Below are 24,974 nucleotides of genomic sequence, written 5' to 3' on the forward strand. Positions count from 1 at the left end.
CCCAGTTAGGCCCCATCTGGCTTTACTTAGCTCCCCACATAGGTTGGTTTAACCTCAGATCAATTCTCAAAGCTGATCTCCAACCCATTCATTCATTTCTAATGAGTCTTATTACACCGTATGCAACAGCTGTTTTAAATCTTTTCCAGTCTCCTGAACTCTTACCCCCAATTTCCAAATGCATGTTGGCCATCTTTACTTAAAGGTCCTGCCAGCAATTCAAATTCACTTGTCCAAAACCAAAATCATCATCTTCCCTGCCAAACAGTTATTCCTCTTAACTTCCTTTTCCTGTTACCCAAATTTTAAAAATTTGAAGCTATCTGATCCTCCCTTTGCTCTCCCTTGTCCTCCAAATCCAGTTAGTTGTTTAATTTGAACTATATCAGTTTGAGCTGCCCCTCAACTTAGACCCAACTCTGAACACAGAGTACATACCATCTTTCATCTCTGGAGCAAAGCAAAGATTTATTTGGATGGTTGAAATGCAAAAAGATCCCATGGAACCTCCAAAATTCAAAACTATTAATAATTATTTATTTGACCTCCAAAATAGACTAAGATTCTTAGCTTTCTCCTTTTTTCATTCCCAGTGCCTCTTTTAGGTTGTAACAAGATTTTATCCCGTAAGTGACTCTCTTCTAGTTGGACAGATCCTTTTCAGTCTCCTCTGCAAGATCCATCAGCTACCTTTCCTATGTACGAGTGCTACAAGAAGGCTCAATACTGGGGCTTTCATTTCCCTCTGTGTTTTATTATGGTAAACTCAACAGCTTCCCATGGGTCCAACTATTATCTCTAAACAAATGACTCTCAAATCCATACAAACATCCCTTCCCATCTCTCTCTTTTGAAATCCAGTCACAGATGTCCAAACACCTACTAGACAGTTTCACCCGGATGATCCAGACATCTCCCAACTCAACAGGTCCAAAACAGAAATCATTTTTTTTTCTTAAACCTTCCCCTCTCTTCCTACCTTCTCTATTCTTTCAGTCACTCAAGTTCCCCAATATTGATATTATCTTCAACTCTCTACTCTTACTGCACATATACCTCCAAAACATCTCTACATTGGTCTCTTTCTCTCTTTTCACATGGCCGTAGCACCCTCTCATCTGGACTACTGCAAGTCTAACTGGTCTACTATGTCTAGCCCTTCCACTCCCCAACTCACCTTCAACAGAGCTGCAAAACTGATATTCCTAAAGCACTATTTGACTATGTTACTCTCCTAACTCAAGACACTTCAGGGGCTTTCTATTGTTCCTAAGATAAAACAGAAAATCCCCTGGCTTTTAAAGCTGAGGGAAATCTGGTTCCAGTCTTTCTAAGGCTCTAAGCTAATGAGTCAGCAGTATCCTGTCAGCCTCAAAGTAGCCAATGCAACATTCCTTATGCACATTTCATGTCCCACCCACTGTCCCTTCTGCGTGGCATGCTCTCCCTCTTCGCTCACACCTCTTACAAGCCCCAGCATCCTTCAAAGTTCAATGTGAGTGTCACCTCATTCAAGAGGCTCTTTTTGATCCCCTCAAAGCTGGCACTCCCCACTCCGAAATCCTATGTATTCATCTTGTATATAGCTCATTCCCTCATCTGGGAACCTGTTGTATCCCTCCAGTAGAATATAAGCTTCTCAAAGACAGTGTTGCTTTTGTTTTCTGTATTCCTAACAGAATAACTGGGACACAAAGAGTGCTTAATAATGCTTGCTGACTGATTACCAAGAGGACTACAGGAGCCCACTTCTAGTCAATCCTCCTTCCAATCCAACCACTTGTGTGCTCCTTAACCTATGGACTAAAGCCCAAATTCCTCAGTCCTGGATTTAAGACCATCTATACATCTGAATCCAACCTACCTTTCTAGCTCTCTCCTGAGCTACCCCTTTGTATAAACCCTAACAGTGCTCTAATCAAACTCTTTAGCATCCTCTGAAAAGAAAATCATAATCCCATAGCTGGAGGAGACCTACCTAATTCTACCTTCAACACCCCTGTTAAGTGGAACGCTGAATCTCATGGTAAGGAATCTAAGTTCAAATCTTGGCTGTCATTCTGTTTCCCTGAACCAGACGTTAAACATCTATGAGCCTCAGTTTCCTCACTTGCAAAATGAAAAGACTGGTCTAAGATCTGGTTGCCAATTTACTGTCCCACCTGCTGTTTTTGTACAGCCCTTGAACGAAAAATGGTTTTTACATTTTAAAATACACTAAAACTTTATTTTAAAATGTGAAAACCATTCTTAGCTCACAGGTCACACAAAAACAGGCTGTGGGTCAGATCTGGCCTACCAGTCGTGTAGTTTGTCAACCCTTGGGCTAGATGATCTAAGGCCCCTTTTAGCTCTAGACCTTATGATCTTCAGTGATGGGTAAATCATTACTTTACAAGGCAGCTCATTTCTATTTTTAGATAGCTCTAATTATTAGAAAGCATTTTAGGTTTGCTTACCTAACTCACTAATCCATTGGTCCCAGTTCTGCCCTCTGGAATCAACCAAAACAGGTCTAATCCCTCTTTCACAAGACAGACAGCCCTTCTAGTACTGGATGACAATTGTCACATCCCTCATAAGCTCAACATCTCTGGTCTTTCCAAAGTCCGGGGCTCTGCTCCTTCTACTGCCTCCATGTGGAATATGCTCCTGCTTCCACCTTTCAAAATCTTATCTATTCTGCAAGACCTACTTCTAATGGAAGATCCTTCAAGATCTCTTTTCAGACCTTGCTCCTGCCCACCCTCAGCCAGAAGAGATTTCTCGGTCCTCTGAACTTACAAAACAGTGGTTTAAACCTCTTGTGCCAGTCATTACAAAGCCCTTTGTCCTTTAGATATCTATGTACATCTTCCGTTCCTTCCTTACATATAAACCCCTAAGGAGCAAAGATCTAGTACTTTGTTTAGAGTAGTCCCTTAATTAGTAATTATTTCTTGAATAAACAAAGAGGTGAACAAACATGGTGCCCAAAGGCAATAAAGCCTTAACAACATCATCTTTTGATACCGATTCTCTCTTCCCATCTAGGCTGAGAGGATTTTATTTTACTTTTTATTATATTCTTCTCCCGCTATTCTATCCAGGTGTAATATACATATACACACACACACACACACACATATATATGTGTGTGTGTGTGTATATATACATATATATATATATATATATATGTGTCACATTACTACCTAAAACAAATCACCTTTGCCTATCTGTTCAGAGTTAAGCAATGATAGTTAAATACAAATAATTTATAGAATTCTCTCAAATTTGCAATTATTTTTGTCAAAATGATCTTTAATAGAAGCAGGGAAAATACAGCCTGGATAGAGCTAAGAAAACAAAGATTCAGATATTAAATGCCTTATTTTTAAATCAAAAAAGTAACAACACAGAAAAGGAAAACCAATCAATCAGACTGCAGATCAAGAAAAGAATAAGAGCACACACGTCACATGATAGTCATAAGAACTTCAGAAATCTCAGGGAACGAGACTGAGCAGTAGATGAGACTAATTAAGCAGATGGTCTCTTGCACTTACTAGAGATGAGAGACATGCTTCTTAACAAGACACTATTAAGCCTTTCTCAAATTTTGGTATGATTCTTCTGTAGAAGAACAGTTTTTGAAGCAGGGTAAGAAACAACTACATTCTGTTCTGGTTTCTAGCCGTCCAGGGGCTTGGAACTGTGACTTATAATCCAGAGGCCTCCTCTCTCCACACTCCTAAATTATCCTTCCTTTTTCTCTCTTTAACCCATCAAAACCAAACCTTTAAGGTAGTTGATTTTATTTAGCTATTAGAGCCAATGATCAGACTAACTCACACAAAAGATATAATGATCAGTTTCATGCAGGGGTTTCTTAACTTTTGTGTGTGTGTGTCATGGACTCTTTTCACAATTTTGTAGATTGTAGACCACTTCTTAGAATATGGTTAATGCATAAAATAAAATACATAGAATTACAAAGGAAACCAATTATACTGAGATGCAGTTATCCAGATTTTTTTTTTTTAAAACAAGTTCATGGACCCAAGGTTAAGAACTCCTGACTTAATGTGTTAACATTAAGCTAGCATGTAGGGGTTGTCCTATTTTAAAAATTTAACAGGATAAACTACAGAAATAACAACCTCTCTTATCCTTCTAACCCTGCACCTCTACCAAGCAACACAGAGGCATAGAGTCAGGCCTGTTTGTGAATGAGGATAGCCAAAAATTACAATGGGAAACTTAGATGTAAAATGCCAAATTATTAGAGTAAAACTGCAGTAGAAATTACTGAACAACATTCAAGAGGTATTTTATGCATATATCTCTACTTAATACATATCTATTTAACATGTCTTCAATACCAAGTAAAATTAACTTTCATCTAGACAGATGAAAGAATAAAGTTAACTCTAACATCCAATTAATTTACATCTACTAATGTGTGCCTCCAAAACCCCAGCAAGCTGGAAATGATAGGGGTTTTTTTCAGGTGGGTAATCTTTACACAAAAAAATTTTTACCCTCCAGTACAATCCTAACTCCAGACTATGCCAAAGAAGCACAAACTCAGGCAAGGCCCTCCACCAAGATGACTGAGTAAAGGCTTTGAGAATAGGTCTGATGATGGCCCACCTCCCAAGGATTGGCCTAATTAAGATAAACTTATTACCAAAACACTGGCTCCCAAGTATTCAATTTTCATCACAACTCATTAAGTCTTTCTACGTAGGAACTTATGGGTTTAGATCTATCTCAGTGATGGGAGTGTCCACACAGCCAAATCTCAGGCCCTGGAGGTAATTTATTTTATAGACACCTTCCTGGTAAAAGCACTTCTGATTTATATTTTGTTGTTGTTCAGTCATTTCAGTCATGTCCAACTCTTTGTGATCCCATTTGGGGTTTTCTTGGCAAAGATACTGGAGTGGTTTGCCATTTTCTGAGTAACTGAGGCAAACAGGGTTAAATGATTTGCTGAGGGTCACATACAGCTAGAAGTGTCTAAGGCCAGATCTGAACTCAGGAAGATAGTCTTTCTGACTCCAGGCCCATAATTCTATCCACTGCGCCACCTAGCTGCCCCATTTATATATACTTAAGGTTTCCAAAGTACTTTACATAGATTAGTAGAATATTGATCAGCACAAGAATCCTTTGATGTGGGAAGGAGTATTATTAGGAAACTGAGGCTCAAAGCCATTAAGGGAGTTGCCCACGGTCACAAAGGTAATAAGTAGAGACAGAGTGTATTATGACTACAGTATTATGATTACAGAAACAGTAAAATCAGTGTTCTTCTCAGTCAATAAACCATCTTAGAAAGTATAAAATGCCTTCTATGTACCAAGGCACTGCACTAGGTACTGGTAATACAAATACAGAACCAAACCAGTCTCTGCTTACTGGAAGTTTACATTTCACTAAAGAAGTCACTAATTTAATAAAGAAATTACTAAAAGAATACCATATTCACTCATAAACAGACTGAAGACATATATAAAACATGTGATGGGTGGGCAGGAGAAACATACAGCTAGGGGAATCAGGAAAGATTTCTTAGGAGGTGGCACTGGATCTAAGTCTGGGAGGGGAGCTACTATTTCCAAGACATAAAGGTAAGGAAGAAGAGCAGTGGAGGTTTGGGAAAATGGATGGTCTTTGTGAAAGCATGGAGGTTGGAAAAGAATGGCCTCTACCAAGTACAGCAGGCACATTGGCCTTTAGAAAGATGGGCAAGAGCCAAACTGTGAAGGGCTTTCAAAAGCCAAATAGAGGAGTGTGTATCCTAAAGGCAAACGAACTACTGAAGCTTCCAGAACAGAAGACATGGTCAGCCCTAGAATTGTGGAGTATCTCAGTGTGGTGTAGTATAAAACATCCTGGCCTTGAAGTCAGGCAAGACCTGGATTCATACAACCTGCCTCCTCTACTTAACAGCTGAGTGAATCCAGGTAAGTCACTTAATCTCCCTCTCTAGTCCTAGTTTCCTCTTCTACAAAATGGGCCAATAAAATGGGGTATTTACTTAACAGGGTTGTGAGGAAAACATGATACAAATTTAAATGTTTGCAAGCCTTAAGGTCTAGAAAACTGCGAGCTATTCTCATTCCCATTACATGACAACCCTATGTACAATGAGTGGAAAGAAAGCTGGATTTAGAGAGAATCTGGGTTCAAACTTCTACTATTTACTACCTTTGTGGCCTTGGGAAAATCACTTAAACTTCTCTAGGCCTCAGTTCCCTCAAACTCAAATAGAAACAGATCCCTACAAGCCACACATTGACTTTAGAAACCATCAACCAATGTTAAATAGTGTTTTTACTTGTTTTGTTAAATATTTCCCAATTTCATTTTAATCTGATTCAAGGCCTGAGTCTGATACCCCTAGACTAGAAGAACTTGGAAGTTACAGGCTCTAAATTTATGATCCTATGAGTTTTGTAAAATTATCTGAACTTCAAAATTTCTCTCTCTAAAAACAGGCTAGTCCCTCCAACTCTCCCTCACCTCTTGAACCTGATCTTGACTCCCAATCCCTCACCGCTCTCCTAGTTCATCATGCCTGTTCTCAATTCACTTTCCTCACTTCTCAGCCAGTTCAACAATGGTCATTAGAATGTTGGCGATTAATTTATTTTTTTTCGGTCAGGGAAACTCAAAGACTGCAAAAGGATGGAGCTATGAACAAAGGTAAGGAGGGATTACTACCTATATCAGTAGAGAGGATGCTGAAACTGATGAAATCATAACTCATTTAAGTATTAAAAAGATAAATTCTCATAATCTGTATTGAATGCCAGCAGAATCAATTTAATAAAGAAGGAACCACCTTTCAGATTCTGTGTACTCTTTATCTACCAAAGTATGACAAGAACATTAAATACATTAACCAAAGACTAATTTAAAAGCTAATTAACAATTTTACAGCTATGAGGTTAAAACTCAGAAGAGACAGGACTAGAAGATGGGCATAGAATTTAACATTATAATACAAATTAAGCTGGACAAAGGCAGATACAATGCAGGGAAAAACAGGTTTGACATTGGTTAAGGAAACAAGTATCAAGAGAAATGATGTAAAAAAACAACTGGTTTTTAAGTTAAAAAAAGTTTTCATTCTAATGCTCTCTAAAATTTTACAAAAAATAAATGATATATTAAAGCTCAGTATCATAAAAGACATCATCATGGATCAGGCATTATTATATTTTGTCATTAACTAAAAAGACAATATATTTATGCAATCTTTTGGGGAAAATTTTTTAACATTTCAAGATGTACTAAATGCTTACAATGTAGGAGTTACTACATTAGGACCTGGTTGCCATAATTACCTTGGATTTTTCTTATTTTCTTGCCCATATTCTAAATAATCCATAATAATATGTAGTCTTGGCTATTTCAGAACAGTTGATTATACCATAGGCATACAGCAAAGAATCTGAGTTGGAAGGGACCTCAAAGGCCATCTAGTCTATCTCATACTTAAACAAGAATCCACTCTATAATATCCCTATCTGGCAGCCACCCTCTTTTTTAAAGATCCACCTCTAGCAACATCGCAGGGACCCACTACTTGCCACCTCTTTCCACTTTAGGATGGCTCTAGGACCTTCACCCTCATATATAAGGTCTAAATGTGCCTCTTTGCAACGTCCACCCCAATCTCTCTTCCACTTGAAAGTCCTTCAACTACTTCGGAGAGCTAGCATGTCCCCTTGAATCTTCTCTTCTCTAGGACAAATATCCATGCCCCATTCTTCCACCAATTTTTACGTAACATGACCTGTTTCATTTTACATGACTTTACAAAGACCACTGAAAGTGGCTCAGCAGTTTTCTGTGAGTTCTTTCGGTAACTGTCGATGTAGTTCATCTAAGCCCGGTAACTAAATCAAAGGTAGTTAGGTGCTCTCTTAGTCTTTTTTTGTTCTGTCCTTTCCAATTCTGTGATCACTGTCCTTGGCAAAGAACAAAAGAAAGCATGATAAGGGTAGATTACCTCTGTCTTCTCTCCACCTCCTGCCACCATTATCCCAGCTCTCTGAATTCATGTTCCTATGCTCTTTTTCTTGACCTTACTCTTTTTGAGAGTATAGTTAAAGAGATTTTTGTGGCTATACTTAATTTTCCTTATCAGCCTCAGTTCATTCTGAGCTTTAACACTCCTGAAACTATTTTTACTGGACTATGCCAGGCCTCTGTTTAAGTTATCTGCATTCTGTACATCTTAAAACAATTTTTAATTAGTTCCTGTATAAATCACCTGGTTTTTTAAAGTTCTCCCCCTTTTCTTCCTCAGCATAATGTTTTCTGTTTCTTCAGAATTTCATTCATGAGAGCTTTCTTTCCCTAACGGACTGACTTCCCCTTTAGAATTTTAATGCCTTTGAAATTTGGTCCCCTAAAATCAAGGGTGCCTACCAGACTGCACTTTCCTCACCTTTATCACAAATTCTAATGATGAATGGTCACTTCCCTAGAACATTCTCATCATTTCCACTCTTGGAACCTTTTCCTTTTTATTGGTAAGAATAAACCTAAGAGCAATCCCCATCATTGGTTTCATCACCTTCTGAAGAATGAAGTTATCATTAAGATGAGTATATTGTTAGTCATTCTGATTTGGGCAGAGAGAGCTCCAACAAACATCTAGGTGATTGTGAAATTGCCCATGACTACTACTATCACGTCATCATACTAAGCTCATGATCTGTTTCCCAAACTCAATTTCCTTTCTGCCAAGATTATGGTAGTATGTGATACTACCACATGCTTCTGGCTCAGGGGAACTTCAAATATTCTCTCCCTGCCATACTTTCTTTCTCTGGGTTCTTGAATTTCCTGACATTATCTTCCTAATATACAATTGTTACTTTATGGTCACCCAACAGTGTGACTCTAATTCAGAAACATAATGCCCCGACTAGATACAGTAACACCAACTGTCTATTGAATATTTGCCACTCATTCTAGTCGCATTATTTGCAGTTTCATAAAATTTTGATTTTCAAGTCAACTTGACCATAAACTCATGAAGGTAGAAAAAGTGTTGGCATTAGGGAACTTAGATTTAATAAAATAAGTAATCACTAATTTTTCTGCTTTAGTGTTTTATAGTCCTTAAGAGAACGTATCTGTCATTAAAAGTTTAACTAGTGATCACAGGATTCATAAAGGGGCCTTTGATATCATTTAATCCATAGATTTAAAAAAAAGAGCCCCAGAATAGTTTAAGCAATTTGTCTATTGGTAAATACCAGAGCTACAATTCCAAGCCAGGTTTCCTAACTCCAAATTCAGTGCTCTGCTGACTACCCCAGGCTACATTTCTATGCAAACTCAAATATTAATGATTTTTTAACTGCTATGAATTCCCAAGAGCATTTAATTAGTAAAGCAGGTTTAAGGAAACTCAAAAGTTTTTCCCTTGGGGAAGGAAATGCCAAAGTTACCTACTCAAAAGGTATGCTAATGACATTTGCTTAAGTTTCTCCATAAAATATTCTTCTCTTTACCCTAGAAGTCTAAAAAGTAAAACCCAGCTAATTAACTTCTTTGAGGTATGTTATGAATGTACCGACACTTTTTAATGTCAGGGGAAGGGGGAAGATTAGGGAAGGAGAATTCCAGTCATCACTAAAAAGCTATGGTCAAGGTTCAGTTAAAAACTGACGTTTCTGGGGTTCAAATCCCTGTCCCCAACATCTTTATTTCAACTGGCAAATTAGGTTACATATCAAATTCAGGTGTGTGAATCCCAGGGCATTTAAGTAGTTTCAACAGAACAAGGGACAGGAAGGAGGTGATTCCAAGCTAGACACTTGTAAAATGAGTCTGGACTAGAAAGCCCTTGCTTATATTCAAGATTCACGCTAGAAGTATATACTTAAGAGTTCTCTGGCTCTTATTCTCCTTAACTAACTGTTTAAAAATAAATAAGGTTTGTGACAGGCCCTCTTTTGGGAGCTTCACAATACTCTCTCTTTACCTCCTTCTTCCTTTTCTTCTTTATCTTCCTATTCATTTTCTTCATTTTATCCCATCTCTGTCCAATATACTTTTCTGCTGCTCAACACACCCTTCCTACAACCTTGCCTCTCCCTTTTCCTTCCATTTTAGATTCAACATGGAAAAACTCAAGTTAATTATAAAAAAGGGTAAGATATAAACATTGAAAACAACCAAGTAAAAATAATCATATAATCATACATACATACAATCACAAAGATTAGAAAAATGAATCTGTTATTTAGTTGTTCATGGTTAGGTGTGTATTTTTTTAAACTATAAGGTAAGGCAGAATTCTATATAAAAGAAAAATTTCAGGAAGAAATGGGTGGGGGGGTAATAAAATAACTTTTAAAATGAACATCAACAAACAAGACTTTTTTTTAAATAAAAATGACATTATGGCCTCTGTTGACAATTTTATAAAACTGTATACTAGCCTCTTAAATTTTCTAACAGAGCAAATATCATTATTAGCCAAGAACTAAAGACACTTATTTTTGTCTCAGTAAAGCTACCCTAAGGAAAATAAAGGAAAAATGTGGCATATACTTGTAAATCTAATCAAATGAAAATGAAATAACATAGGAAAGCACTTAACTAGTGGTTAAGTGTATATAACCATATAGGACTGCCATAAATTATTCCTAAATAACACTCATGAAAATAACACAGCTTTTATTCTCACTATCTGAATAGCATTACTACATAGCAAATGAATTGGCATGGAACATAAGTAAATTACTAATCATAAACTAGCAGAGATAAAATTATCACACCTAGTTACCTTAAAGACCATTCAAAATTAAAAGGTTATAAATTAACTTTACATTTCAGTAAAAAAAAAGACAAGTCAAAATATTCTTGGAAGTTAGTTTCTTAAACACCAGAATATTTTCATAAGTATCAGTATGACCTAGTATGTTTCTATTGCAAAAAAAAATTATTTTATATTCCATCAACTTTTCTTTTCTTCTTTTCTGAATGAGACAAACTGGAGTCAAAGAGCTCCTAACAATGAAAGGTGGTCACATTTTTATTATACTTAAAATCTACTATAAAAATTATTTACTTCCTAATTATAAAAGATCACGTTTGAAATTTTACCTGAAAGCTCCATAAAGTGGTCTGTACCAACAGACAAACGAACAAGGAGTAAAAAGCATGAACCAGAGGATACTCAATCCGAAATCAACCCCTCGTCCAGGCTCAACACAAAACCAAGCCAGGCATCCAAAGATATTTAGGAACAGTGTTACCGCATGGACTGTGGAATCAAAAACACAGAAAGACAATTTAACTCAACATATCTGAGTTCATGCCACAAGTATCATAAATTTTGAAAAACTACTTCCTAATGCTAAATACTTTAAAATGCCACCCTACACTACTATTTCCAAGTGTTTATTACATGTCAGTGGATCTTTCATGTCAATCATATAGACACGCCTTCCAGAGGTAGAGACTGCAAAGCCCTCTGCACCTTCTTCTCCTGTGTGACCCTTGCCCATAATTTCCAGACATACTCTTTGAAGGATCTACCCCATGTGCTGGAGCCCTTCCTCTGGTTCTTTTAATATATTATAGGTATCCTATCATGGCAATTAGACTGTCCATCTATTATATCCCTCATGTTCTATACAGGACCTGTACACCCCCTAAGCCTAAACTTCTTTATGACAGGTGCTGTTAGGACCCTGAACTAACAAATGATCAGTGAATTGAATTTCCTAATTGTATAAATCTTAAGGAATCTTCGCCCACAATTCTCACAGAATGTCCATAGTAATAAGCTGCATCTTCCATTGACCTCTGGGTCACCTGAAATTTTGACTCTTAAAATTATGGTGTTTGATTCATACATAGCATCACTGGGGAAATTCTAGCATTAAAGTATTCTTAAATATTTTTTTCTTAACAATTTGAATATACAGGCAGGATATCAAGGCACCAGAATATTTAGCACGAATTCTGTTGCCCCTTATAATGGTAGCAAATGTTACTGTCAAACTAGGCCAACCCCATGTCTTATAATATGTTCCCTTAAAGAAAAGGTGCTCCCCGCAAAGATCCTTTGCTTTCTCTTTTGGCCTTTAGCAATGTCTAAGGTTGACAAAAGCGTCCTGTCAAGTAATTACAATGTCTTACTGATGGTTAGTGTTGGGGGCAGGAGGAGGGTTATTCCTAGACACAGATTAGTCCAATGCAACTTGCAAAAAGGGTCTGCAGAAGTTTTTCTCCCCAGAAACTGTTAAGGAAAAGGTACTGGAAGGCAGCATAGTTTAGACTCTAGTAGAAAGAACATGAGACCAGGAGTTCTGATTTCTAGACAAGAAAACTCATTCTAGTCTTAGTTTTAATAACCTATAATCTTGGTCATATTACTTTACTACTCTAAGCCTGTTTTCTCATTCCCAAAACAAAGTGGCTAAACTAGATAAATCCTCTCTTAGGTATCTCCTAGTTTTCAAATTCTATAAAGCCCACTTTGAAAACTTCTCATAAAATGTCTGTTATTAAAAAAACCCACTGGCGAGAACCACATAATAGTCCAACTATAACAAATTCTTTATTACGTTTCAAATTTTCATTAGCAAAAATCATCAATTCTGATGAAATGATAAAGTCAGATGTTTGGGAAAATCTCAATGATGGTTTCCAGCAAATCCATAGTTTTTAAAGGCTTAAAGTGAAAATGTAAGTTTTCATTACTGTGGTCAATTTTCTTAGTTTCTATCATTACTCTCAAAGACTGTGCAAACTCTTAAATATAGCTCACTGTTTTTATGACAGTAAGAATCTGTATAAAACAGGCTAACGCCATCATGGCCAAAAGAACTAAATAAATCCAGTAAACAACTCTGTGCCCTCACATACTGAATGGAAGCAGAGGTAAAGTTACCAAATGAAATCATCTATTAATCCTCAGTCCAACAAAGACACATAAGAAACCTTTATTTGAAGAGAAAACAGTACAAGGAAACTTAAAAAGTTCTTCAAGTTAACACTAAATGAGGGGGGCAGCTAGGTGGCACAGTGAATAGAGCACCGGCCCTGGAGTCAGGAGGACCTGAGTTCAAATCTGGCCTCAGACACTTGACACTTACTAGCTGTGTGACCTTGGGCAAGTTATTTAATCTCGATTGCCCTGCCTCCCCCCCTCCAAAAAATGAGGAATGAAAGCCATCAGAGTAGAGGACCATAGACTTAAGAGCTGGAAGAGCCCTTAAAAATCATGAGTCTACCTTCCTAATGTTATGGATGAGGAACCAAGGCCTAGAAAAAGGCCTCTGGACTCAGAGACATAAACCTAAGACAAGATTTGAATGAGATATTCTTGACTCCAGTCTAATGCTCTTTCTAATAAATCACAATGCATCTCTATAGGATCAAAATACTTAGAACAAGATTTAAAGGTTATTTTTTACCCTTTAAACTACATCTTAAAACTCTTATGGGGAGAAAAATATTTTCTTAGACCAAACCTGTGATTCCAATGATGCAGGGGATATCTAAGGTAGAGGGAACTCCCTCTACCAATGCAAATCAGGAGCTATTCTTCAACTTATAGTCTTAGAGCACTGTTAGTAGCACTGAGAGATTAAATCACTTGCCCAATATCACACACCTAGTGTATATCAATGGTGAGGCTTAAATCCAGGTCTTTCCAAAACACGTATCTGTGCACATTGTGCATAATTTTTTTAAAACATTGCACACTGTGCTACCTCTCAGTATTGTGAAATTTTATTTATGTATATATATATATATAAAATGTATTTTTATACATACACATGTGTATATACACATATATGTATGTGTATATATATTATATATATAATTTCTTGATTCTAACATACAATGCAACATAAAAATAAAACTACTTGTATCTCCTTAAAAACTGGAAATTTCAGGAAAGCTATGTTATACCATCAAAGACATTTACAAAGTAGCCCAAAATTTACAAAGAACATACCAATTACCTCATTTGATCTTCATGACAACTTTGGGAGCTAGGTACTACAGAGATTATTATTCCATCTTAGATATAAGTAAAATAAAGCCAAGATCGTTAAGTGACCGGCCCATTTTCACACAACGAATAACTATTTATAAAAAGGATTGCAATACAGGTCTCTCCAGATTCCATGTCTAGTGCTCTTCCCACTATATTTAAAAAATTAAATAATTTTATGCTGGAACAGAAAAGAGTACAGCAGAAGACCACATAGGGCATCTATGTGATTCAGCCAGCTCTTCTTGCTAGAGTACTATTTAGTAAATTACTCCAAAGTAGTCAGTGTTAATTCTTTTTTTATACACATTCTTTTTTTTTTTTACACTCCAGAAACATCTATCCATAATTAAATCCTTTAAGGCTCTCCCTCCTAGATTTATGATCTCCTTATGAAGTATTTTTAATTTTGTAGTTATCTCTGTCAAGTCTAGAGGGCATATTATGAGACAGTTCTTTTATAGCCTATCTCCCAGCCCATCTGTAAGGTAGTTTTTTTTTTTAATATTGCTCCAATTCCTTCCATGCACAGAAGAGGTATCATAAAGACTGTATCAATGATTTTAAAGTTAATGCAAAACATTTTTTTAAAAGCATACATGGAGCACAATTTCTGTGAAGAGATTTCTGGGGAAATATCCCAATAATCCCTAAACTTCAATATGATCTCAATAACACACAGGCACACCAAGGACCTGAGATTTAGTCCATCAATGCAGATCACAAGTCACCTATAATTTTTACCACTGCCTGCAGCTTAGAGGGGTTAAATAAATTACACAAACGTACTATCCAAAGATGGAATTTGAATTCAGATCTTTCTCAGTCCCAGTTAAACAATCAACTATGCCACACTGCTTACTGATAGATTTAAAGGACACAAATTTTTTTTTCTTTCTTTTGTACTTGACTTCCTTCTCTCCCAACCACTTCCTACAATACCTATCCTTTCTTCCCACTTCCCCACACTTCAATCAATTCTGGAACCAAGATCAAGTCAACTGTGCCATTGTTCCTAATAGGAATCTACATAGCTCTATTCCCAAAGCCTCACTCACCACCCCCAAAATTTAAGACCAAACTGCTTCTCCCCGGTCACCACACTCTTTTGTGCATCCTCTCCTCCATTAGAAAGTGAGCTCCCAGGGGGCAAGATCTGACTTGGGATTTTGTATTTGTACCACTAGAGTTTGGTGCATATGAAGAGCTTAATAAATACTTTTTCATTCACCCCTGTCTTCATCTCCCTAGGATGCAGTACGTTACAGTGGGAAGAGATGAACTATTACAGAAAAGGGTTCTTTACCATAAAGTAAGGACTGGATGTGTGTCACAATTTTTCCCTAAGTCAGAACCAGAAAAGAAATTTTTGCTCTCCCTGGGTTCATAGTCAGGTTTACAGCTGTATCATGAATAGAGCCAGGAAGCATATCCAGAATATTCTTATCCGTCTTAAGAAAAATACAAACACTTGTGAGTTTCTGTGTTTCTGCAAAGTTACCTCTCACTATATATCGTTACTAAATAATATATTTCATACGATGGCAAGAAATTCATTAAGGCAGGGAACATAAAACTAGTAAGGCAAATTTCTTCCAAAATAAATTATATCCTTTATCTTTAATAAAATATACTTATATGTAGTTGAATGGACCCACATATGAAATCTCTACCCTTTACATTAGAATGGATAAAAATGATGAATGCAAGAGTTCAACACATGAACTAGGGATGTCAATAAAACATCTACCAGAAATACTTAAAATAATAATAGCTTAAGACAAGGATCCAAACTGTCTTCTTTTTCACATCCATAATGGCCTCATTTAAATAAACAATGTGACTGTTCTATCAGGCAGAAATTGTAGACTCACAATTTAAGGGAAAAAAAGGACTTTATCTATACTTAAAGCAAGAACAAGCAAACAAATCTGATCTATCAATATTACGACCTGTGAAGAAACAAATCTGACCCAGGAAAAGTAATGTATGAGCTACAGTTCTGCTGTTCAACTAGGGGAAAATTATCCAACACTTCCTCCACCTAACATGAAGAGTCCTATGCTTCTACAACTATTACCTTCTACTAGTGGCACTAAATGAGTTTCTGACTGGCATCAGATACCAACCAGTACCAAGACTAAACAGAACTCAAAAGGGAGTTCAACAAAACATAGTGGGATTTTGGGCTATAGCTAAGAACAATATGATAGTTTAATTTCTTCCACTAAAGTCCTTCACCCATGGTCTCATCTCTGGTTTCTTAAAAGCTATTCCAGTTAAGCACAAACCTGACAGGTCTTATCAGGATGAAAAGATTTCAGGTACACATTCAGCAGCAAATGCGTATCTTTCATCTGAGGACCAATTAAGCTAAATTGGAGACTCATCACCAAAGATTTTTTTGGAGAGGGGCAGAGCAGAGTATAGCAACTAATAAAGGAATTACAATCTGAATTAGTAAAAGCAGTACCCTAATAAAAACCTGGATTCTCGAAATTTTAAAGTAAATATTACAATTATTTTAGAAATATTCTGGGCACCTCTGGCAGAAATTGGAGGCTGTAATCCAGGGGTGGGGAGCCTGCAGCCTCAAAGCCACATGTGGCCCTCTAGGTCCTCAAGTGAATCCTTCAATTAACTTGACTTCAAAAGTTTGGATTCAGGCAAAAGGCTGCACTTGAGGACCTAGAGGTCCACATGTGGCCTTGAGGCCACAGGTTCCCCACCCTGATAATCAATGGCACTTCTCCCACTAATGAAAATACATTTACTTTTCCTAAAAAATTGCTACTTTAGTATCTGATTAGAGTAGAAGCTATGGTAAAAGTACCTAGAAGCTATGGTAAAAGATTCTATAGTCAAGTATTCTATAGTCAAGTATTCTAACTCCACTGCTGAAAGAAGTCATGATACCTACATTTAACACACATACAAAAATAACTGTAGTTTCTTCTGCACAAAAATAACACTATATGTTATTTTTTAATGCTATTTTAAAAAAATAATCACTACGTAGAGAATACATTTTGAAAGAAGAAGGAATTGTTACAAAATTGTTACACCTATCACATGCTAGGGCAATTCTATACATATTTTTCCTAAAAAGAATTCAAGTCTTTTTCACTGTTTTTCCCACTAAAGTTAAACAGATGCTTAAATAAAAATAGTTCTCTCTGGCAAGGATATTCATTATCATTTGTATTTACAACTCTAAAGTATATCAGTATGTCCTGGATCTTGAAGCTGAGATTTGGTCTTTTAAAAAAGGAAAATTTTTAATATAATAACTTTATAACTTGAGTCTTAAAATAGAAATGTTAGATTTTGATGACAAAATAAAAAGCCCATACAAATTACATGGTTTATTCTATACTCACACATCCACAAGTAGTACATAATCTTTACTGTCTTCTGAAATTCTACAGGGATGTCTACAGAAAAATCCTGATAGAAACAAGGTCCCACTGGAAAATTCCCAGGAAGAGGCGGCCAATTATTTTTTCTGCCTGCAAATGAAAGAAGTAATTTTAAAACCATGCCACACTTGTTATTCTTATTTAGTACATCATATCAAAGAGATCTATTTCCTCATTTAAAATATGTCTTACCTTCCTTACTCTACAAAACATGTGGCTTCATAAGAGTGGATACTGTGCTCTAACATAGACTACAAATCTGCTACAACTGAAGGGTAGTAGGCCTTTTCCTCAAGTTGCTTTGCCTAAAAACAAATTACATGGTATTCAACCTTCTGGGAATGAGCCTCCTCCAACTGAGTTAAGTTGGTTATGATTCACATCTTTGACAGAGTACACACCTGAAACTGGTATAACAAGACCTGTCAGAACTCGTACTTCAATGAAATAGTTTTTGAGAATCCCAGGTCACCTTCATGCCAAAGAGTTATCAGAGTAGCAGGTTAGAAAAAAATAGGTTTGCCTTATGACTGCTAATCACTGTGCAAATTACATATGGTTAACTATATATTTCAATCCATGCCTCTAAAAATACCAAATTTTACCAAAACTTTAACAGAACACCACTTCTGAACAACACATTGGACATTAAAATCTTTAAACAATAAACACCTTGTAATCATCTATCATTCCTTTCCATAACTTCCCTACCCTGACCAGAAAACTCTTCATCCTGTAAGCTCTCCAGGCCCAAAATACACGTACTCAAGGTACTTTCTGCCCCTGTGGCCTACCCCTCTGATTGGATGGTTCCTCCTAAAACCACCATTTGCAGTATACTTCTTGACTTTGGACTTTATGTTAGTGATGGGTCCCATAAGTTTTCAGTTGTTCCAAAGTGGTATGATCTGGGGTGAGGTCAATTCTTTGCCCTCCTGGTCTGAGCCCTGCAAGTTCCTGACACATTTTGGGTCTGTTCACTTATCAGTTTCCATAAACTTCAGTTAGCCTGCTGTAAAGTTTGACAAGTTCAGAGCAAATTAACTGCTGACTCCCCCTTGGAATGCACTGGAGACCTTTTTAGTCTCCTGCCCTGGTTCATTCCACTGCAGGCTTATGTGTAGGACTAAAGGTTAGAATTGAGACCCCTCTCTGTTCTTGGTTTTAGAGCCACAAAGCTATTTCTGGAACTACTTCTTTGTTTCTTACACAGGCAGGGCCCCTCTTCCCTAAAAACCATAGCCACTCCTCTCTACCACAACTGTGACCCAGAAATGAATAATGGGTGATAGAGTTGCCAGATATCAACTGTTCCTGCTCCTAGTGGTAGTAAAGATATTTCCCTGGGATCTCTTTCTTCCCTGGTATTCAGTTCCTTTACTGATACTGGGTTGCTCCTCACTGCTGCTGTTGTGTGGCTAGTATTGATACTGCAATGTTATGCTCCTGGCCACCCCAGTGTCCACAGACCTCTTTATCTTCTTAAGCTCTCCTGGGCTGGAAAAATGACTCAATGTGACTTTTTCTTGGCTTTCTTGATCATAATTTAGCTTGGTGTGCTTTTAGGTCACTGTGGAGAAGACTATGGAGAAGCTAAGAAAAAAATATTACCTCTCACTCTACCATCTTGACTCTACTTGGTTCTAACCTGACAAGAGAAACCTTTCTGTTGAGGTCTTGAAAAAGCATTGCAAAGATAATGGATAACAAATTCTGCTCTTTTTTCCTTAATTTAGAATTGTTAAATGTGCCCAGCAGACTCTAGAATCACCACAGGGGACTTTCCTACATTGTTCAAAAAGCAGCCACAAAACAAATACTGGACAAAAAATGTTATTTATTGTGAGTTAAAATATAGGATTCTGGAAAAATGTCCCTACTTTTCTTAGGCTGGTTAATCTATCCCACAAGCTCTCTAGCCCAATTTTTAAAAGCCAATGCTGAAATCTAGATAGAGGATCTATACTGTATACGTTCCCTAAGAGCTGAGGCACAAGGCCTAGGTAATACAAAAACCAAAAAACAGCACTGTGTGTGCAATTTTCAAAGTTGCTTAAAAATTTCTCAACAGTTCCAATGCATACCACCATGTTGATTGAGGCTCTGCATTTCTCTTTCCCGGCGATCTAACTCTGCTGCTTTTCTTTCCAGCTCTTCCTGGCGCTTAAGCAGTTCAGCCTGGGCCAATGCATGTTCCTGAAGAAAAAAGCCACAACAATTAAGAATACTAACAGAATACTCAAACGCAGACATTTTAAAAATTATTTCCAATTACATATCTACATCATTAGGTAAAAATTTCGCGTTTTCCCACATAAGGGACTGTATTTTAAAAATACCAGAAAACAAGAAAACACATGCTGGTAAGAAGGTTGAGCCTACTTGGGCTTCCTGGGGTCTGACAAAAAGCCTTACTGAGTTAGGCTAAGTTAAGGAACTCAAAAGGAGGTAACTGCTAGGAAAAAAACCTGCTTTTTAATATATGTTATTATTAAGTCCACAAGAGGACAGAGAAGGGAATGTAGATTTTTATTTGTATCATGCAGTGTCCTAGTCAGTGTATCATACTTTTATCACTTTTTAACTTTCACTATGGCTCACTCTTCTGGCACTCAGCCAACTTCTGGCTATGTAGCCAACTTGATTCTCTTTCCCAAACAGTATCATCCTTCATTTTTTCACTATCATGATACCAGTACTTTGTACTAACAAGCGACCCGAAATAATAGAAAGCCTTTAAACACACAAGGTAATGTATATATATTCAATAGTGGAAAGATCAGTAGTGTGGTTGTCCAAAAGGTCATCTACACTGGTCAAAAGATGTTAAGAGTCATGAAGATTAACCAAATGGAACCATTTAAAATGAAGGTATTCAACGAGTCAGAAGAAATGTAATCTCAAAATATCTGTTGCAATTATATTTTCCAAAGACTACTTTCTCCATTATCATGAACTAACCTTTGCAATTTGTGTATAAGCTGAGGGTTCTTCTGTTGGCTTCATTATCGCTGGTTGTGTACTAGGTACATTAGGCATTTTCACATTTCCTGGTGGTGCCTAAGAAGAAGAAAGAGGTATAAAGTAAGTCACAGTGGAAAAGGATTTATCTTAAAATGTATATTAGTTTAAGGAATATAACACCTATTTCAAAAAGTATGAAATGAAAACCTCAAAGAAAATTGCCAAACATGCAATTTTATATTTCTGATAAACAGGATATAAACTGCTGTATTCATAACTTGAACAAGGGTTGTTTGGTTTTTAAACTTCACGCTTTGTTTCATTAGTATAAATAATCAGACAATACCTACCTGAAAATGGGAATAAATACAGTCTTAATTTCCAATTAGGAAAATTCTTTTGGATTCATAGTAATATGACCCAGAATAATGCTAACATTATAATAATAATCAATATTTATATAGCACTTTAAAATTTACAAAGTATTTTATACATATATTATTTAATTCTCACAACAACCCTGGGAGGTAGGTGCAATTATTATCCCCTTTTTACATGTAAGGAAATTGAGTCAGGGAGATAATAAGTGATTTGTCCAGCAGCACACAACTAGTAGGTATCTAATGTTAGATCTGAACTCAAGTCTTTCTGACTCCAGGTCCTCTGGAACTTTAGCTGCTGTTGTGAACCTAAAGTTCATCTCTTTGATTCATGGACTTCTAGGATACAAATACTCATGTCAGGGGCCTAGCCCATGCAATCTCCCTAGAAAATAGTTTTGAATCACTTTTCACTTGACTAACACTTTCAAAGCATGTGAAGAAGCACAAAAAGTACATGGGTCAGTAATTATTTTCTCAGTCATCTTGTTTTTGGTGTGCTAACATCTAGGATTTGCTTATTCTCCTTCATTCAGATATCCTTAAGAATTGATCTATCAGTCTCAAAGTTTTACTGCCTAGAAGAGAGAACTCCTCATTTTTTAAATGGGTATAGTCCAGCTACTCTTCTCTTTTTTTTGTTTTCTTTAGTACCATACAAAATGTCGGAATCCAAATAAGGTGGGTCCATTGTCACTGATGGAGGAATCTGTTACAAAATTTTGGAAGGTATTTTCCATTTTTTACCCATTTGTTGTTCTCTTCCCAGTTCTGTCTTTAAATGCTCTTGGAACACTGTGGCTTAACTGGCTTTGAATCCTGGCTCTGCCACTTTTATGGTATGTAAACAAAGACAAGTCAGTTGACATCTCTAGGTCTGAGTTTTCTTTCTGTATATTCCCAGATTGCTTTCTAATAGCTGTGGCTCTGATCCTAATAAGTCACATTTACCAGAACCCAGTGCTTTGCAGATTCAATGATGAGATGTGACAACTTTTCAGACAGCAAGACTGCTTCACCTTTCAGGTCCTGAGATTAATTATGTTTAGCCAATGGGAAAGCTATTATACCAGATTATTTTTTTGTATAGAATAATTTGCAGCATTGTTCTAGGCTCATGAGCCAGCCCACAGGGCAGAAACAAGGGGCTCGAGACACTCCTGGGACAGGAGATGTAGGGGGGAGTCGTTTTAGGCAACAAGCCACAAGGATGTTGCTATTTATCTTGTATTTATATTTTTAAGTAAATCTCCTTTTACATTACCATGATGTCAATGAAGAGGACTTCAATTCCTGGGATAATTTTAGAATGGATCATTGAAGAAATGGTTGTCAAACATCTAGAAAAGGAAGCAGTGATGACAAAAAGCCAGCACAGCTTCATCAAAAACGGGTCATGTCAAAGTAACATAATTTCCTTTTTTGACAGGATTACTAAACAAAGAGATGAGGGGACTGCTGCTGATAAATTTAACAAAGCTTCTTATAAAGTATTTCATATTATTCCTGTGGAGAAGGTAGAGAAATATGGCTTATGCAATAATACAATCAAATAGATTTATCAATGACTGGATGGGATGGCTCAAAAAATAATTATAAGTCAGTATCAACAAGTCATGAGGTTTCTAGTGGAGTTCCCCAAGCTCAGTGCTTAGCCCTGTACTGTTTAAACAATCTTATCAACGCTTTGAATAAAAGCACAGATAGATCAAATTTGCAGATGACACAAAGCTAGAAGGGAGAGCCAACACAATGAATGAAAGAGCCATGATCCAAAAGAATTGTGACAGGCTCAAACACTGAGCTGCATCTAATAATATGAAATTTGATAGAGAGAAATGCAAAGTCTTGCACTGGAATATAAAAACATCAATTTCACAAGTACAGAATGAGGGAAACATAGATTGATGGCAGTTGCCCTGAAAAAGACCTGAGGATTTTAGTGGATGGCAAGCTCAATGAGTCAGCAGTATAACGTGTCAGCCAAAAATACTAATGCAATCTTGGGCTGCATTTAGAGGGGCAGAGTTTACAGGAATGAAGAGGCAACAGTCTTACTGTAATCTATCCTCAGTAATCATCTGGCATACCATGTTCAGTCCTAGACAACACTGTTTCAAAAGCACATAGAAAAACTAGAAAGTGTCAAGAGGAAGGCAGTCAGGATGGTGATGGATCGTGAGAACATGACACATAAGGAATGGTCAAAGGAAATGGGCATATTTCTATATAATCTGGAGAAAAGAAAGGACTTTACTTCTATCTTCAAGTATCTGACAGGCTGTAATGTGAAGAAGTGATTACGCTGTCTCAGAAGATAGGAGTAATGACAGAAGTTGCAAAGAGGCATATTTAGACTTGCTATCAGGAAAAGTTTCCTAACAATTAGAGCTGTACAAAAGTGGAATGCGTTGCTTTAAGAGGTGGCATGTTCCTCTTCCTTGCAGGGCTCTAATGACCCCTTTTTGGAATGTGGATAGGTATTCCTTGTGCATATGAGTTGGATTAGATGGCTACTGAAGTCACAGCTCACAAATCCTATAATTCACATGATTAATCAAAGCTGGTTTGAAGATTCAGAAAGAAAAAAATATAAAGGAGCTCTTGAGCGGTCGGTAAACTCAAGCAGGTTCTAAGAAATGATACATACTTTGGGGAAAGCAGAGCATACTGTAGTAGTATACTAACTGTGTGTTGAGAGTATAAGGTAAATCACAAAACTTATCATAAATCTTTGACCTAAATGATCCCTTTTCTGAGAATAAATCAAAAAGAAATGATGGAAAAAGGGCTTATTTATATTCTCTCCAAAATCACAGTTTTACTTACAATAAGTAAGAAGTGGGGAACAATCACTATATCCAATGATCAGAAAATCGCAAAATAAATTACCAGGGCCTAATGTAATTGCATATTATTGTGCTGGGGAAAAAAAGGCATTGAATGGGAAGGAAATATGGAAAAACATATGAAGTGATACAAAGAAATGAGCAGAATCATTTCACCAACAAATATTTATTATTCACTTACTATGTTACCAGGCCCTTACTGAAAAGAACTTAATACACTTTGAATACAACTATAGTTAAAAAAGGAAAACAAAACCAAAGGTATTGTAGCTTTATAACTATACAGTTTGATTCAGAAGAGGACCCAGGTAATAAACTTGTTATTTTGCACTGTTTGACCTGAATTTGTTAAAATGTATAATACTGTTTGGGTGTAGAGTTTTATATTCAATAATGGTATAAATGGTTTAAATTTTGGAATTTCAGTTGGAGATTAACCTCATGTTAGTTCAGTTCTTGATCTGTTAGCATTTATTATAAATGTTGTGTGTATTGCTACAGTGGATACAAGGGATGGGTAAAACTTGCTTTCAACCTTACAGTAAGTCCAGGAGAGAGGATAAGAAACACATAAATGACAAAAGGGATAGCAAGAGCAAAGATATGGAAGACTGAAAAGCATAGGTATGTTCAGTTGTCAAGCTTGGCTGGAATAAAAGAAGTCCTGGAACAGAGAGCTAGAAAGACTGAAATCAGACTGTAGAGGGCCTTCTCTGTCAAGTGGTTACGTTTTCCAAGTTACTCTGCAGGCAGAAGGGATTCACTAAAGATTTCCAAACAAGAAAATGATCGGAATTATGCTTTAAGAAGATTAACACCCTATCCTTCTCAACCCTACCCAACTCATATCCCAATCTAAATCTGAACATTACCGTTCCACTACGTCCGGTTTCCCTATCTCATTCCCCACAGAAGATATTTAAATCTTCTCTTCTCTCCTTAAGCCTTCCACAACTCCCTCCTACTCTCTTAGAAAATGTTACCATTCACTGTGATCTCCTTTTCTGTTTTGTTTTCTTCATCTCAAACTGTTCTCATTCACTATTCTCTTCTCCCTTTCTTCGGTCTCTGATAACAAAGCCAAAAACAATCCCTAAATATTTGCTCTTGATCCCATCCCCTCCTGTCATACCCAGGAGATTCTCCCCACCCTCCCCATCCTCCCTCTTCTTTAATCTTCAACCTCTCCCTACTTGGCTTCTTCTCAATTGCCTGTAACCAAGCTCAAGTCTCCCCATCCTGAAAACACCTTCACTTGATCCTAAAATTCCCCCTAAAATTCTCCAGACTCTCAAGATCAGTGAGGAAGTTTGAGCCTTCCCTGGGCTTACTA

At 36.8% G+C, this 24,974-nt stretch overlaps 1 protein-coding gene across 2 annotated transcripts in view; it reads right to left on the reverse strand.

Moving 5' to 3' along the window:
• The window catches only part of SCAMP1 (secretory carrier membrane protein 1), a 90,692-nt gene that overhangs the window by 24,988 nt on the left and 40,730 nt on the right, over positions 1-24,974 (reverse strand). For both annotated transcript variants that reach the window (XM_036764652.1, XM_036764661.1), the window contains 4 exons: positions 20,410-20,508; positions 19,533-19,644; positions 17,410-17,538; positions 11,122-11,281 (listed from right to left, as the gene is read on the reverse strand). In XM_036764652.1, the coding sequence (XP_036620547.1) occupies positions 11,122-11,281; positions 17,410-17,538; positions 19,533-19,644; positions 20,410-20,508 (500 nt within the window). The remainder of the gene's footprint in view (positions 1-11,121; positions 11,282-17,409; positions 17,539-19,532; positions 19,645-20,409; positions 20,509-24,974) is intronic.

This window comes from Trichosurus vulpecula, chromosome 1, assembly GCF_011100635.1.
Source record: "Trichosurus vulpecula isolate mTriVul1 chromosome 1, mTriVul1.pri, whole genome shotgun sequence".
In the NCBI taxonomy this organism is placed as follows: domain Eukaryota; kingdom Metazoa; phylum Chordata; class Mammalia; order Diprotodontia; family Phalangeridae; genus Trichosurus; species Trichosurus vulpecula.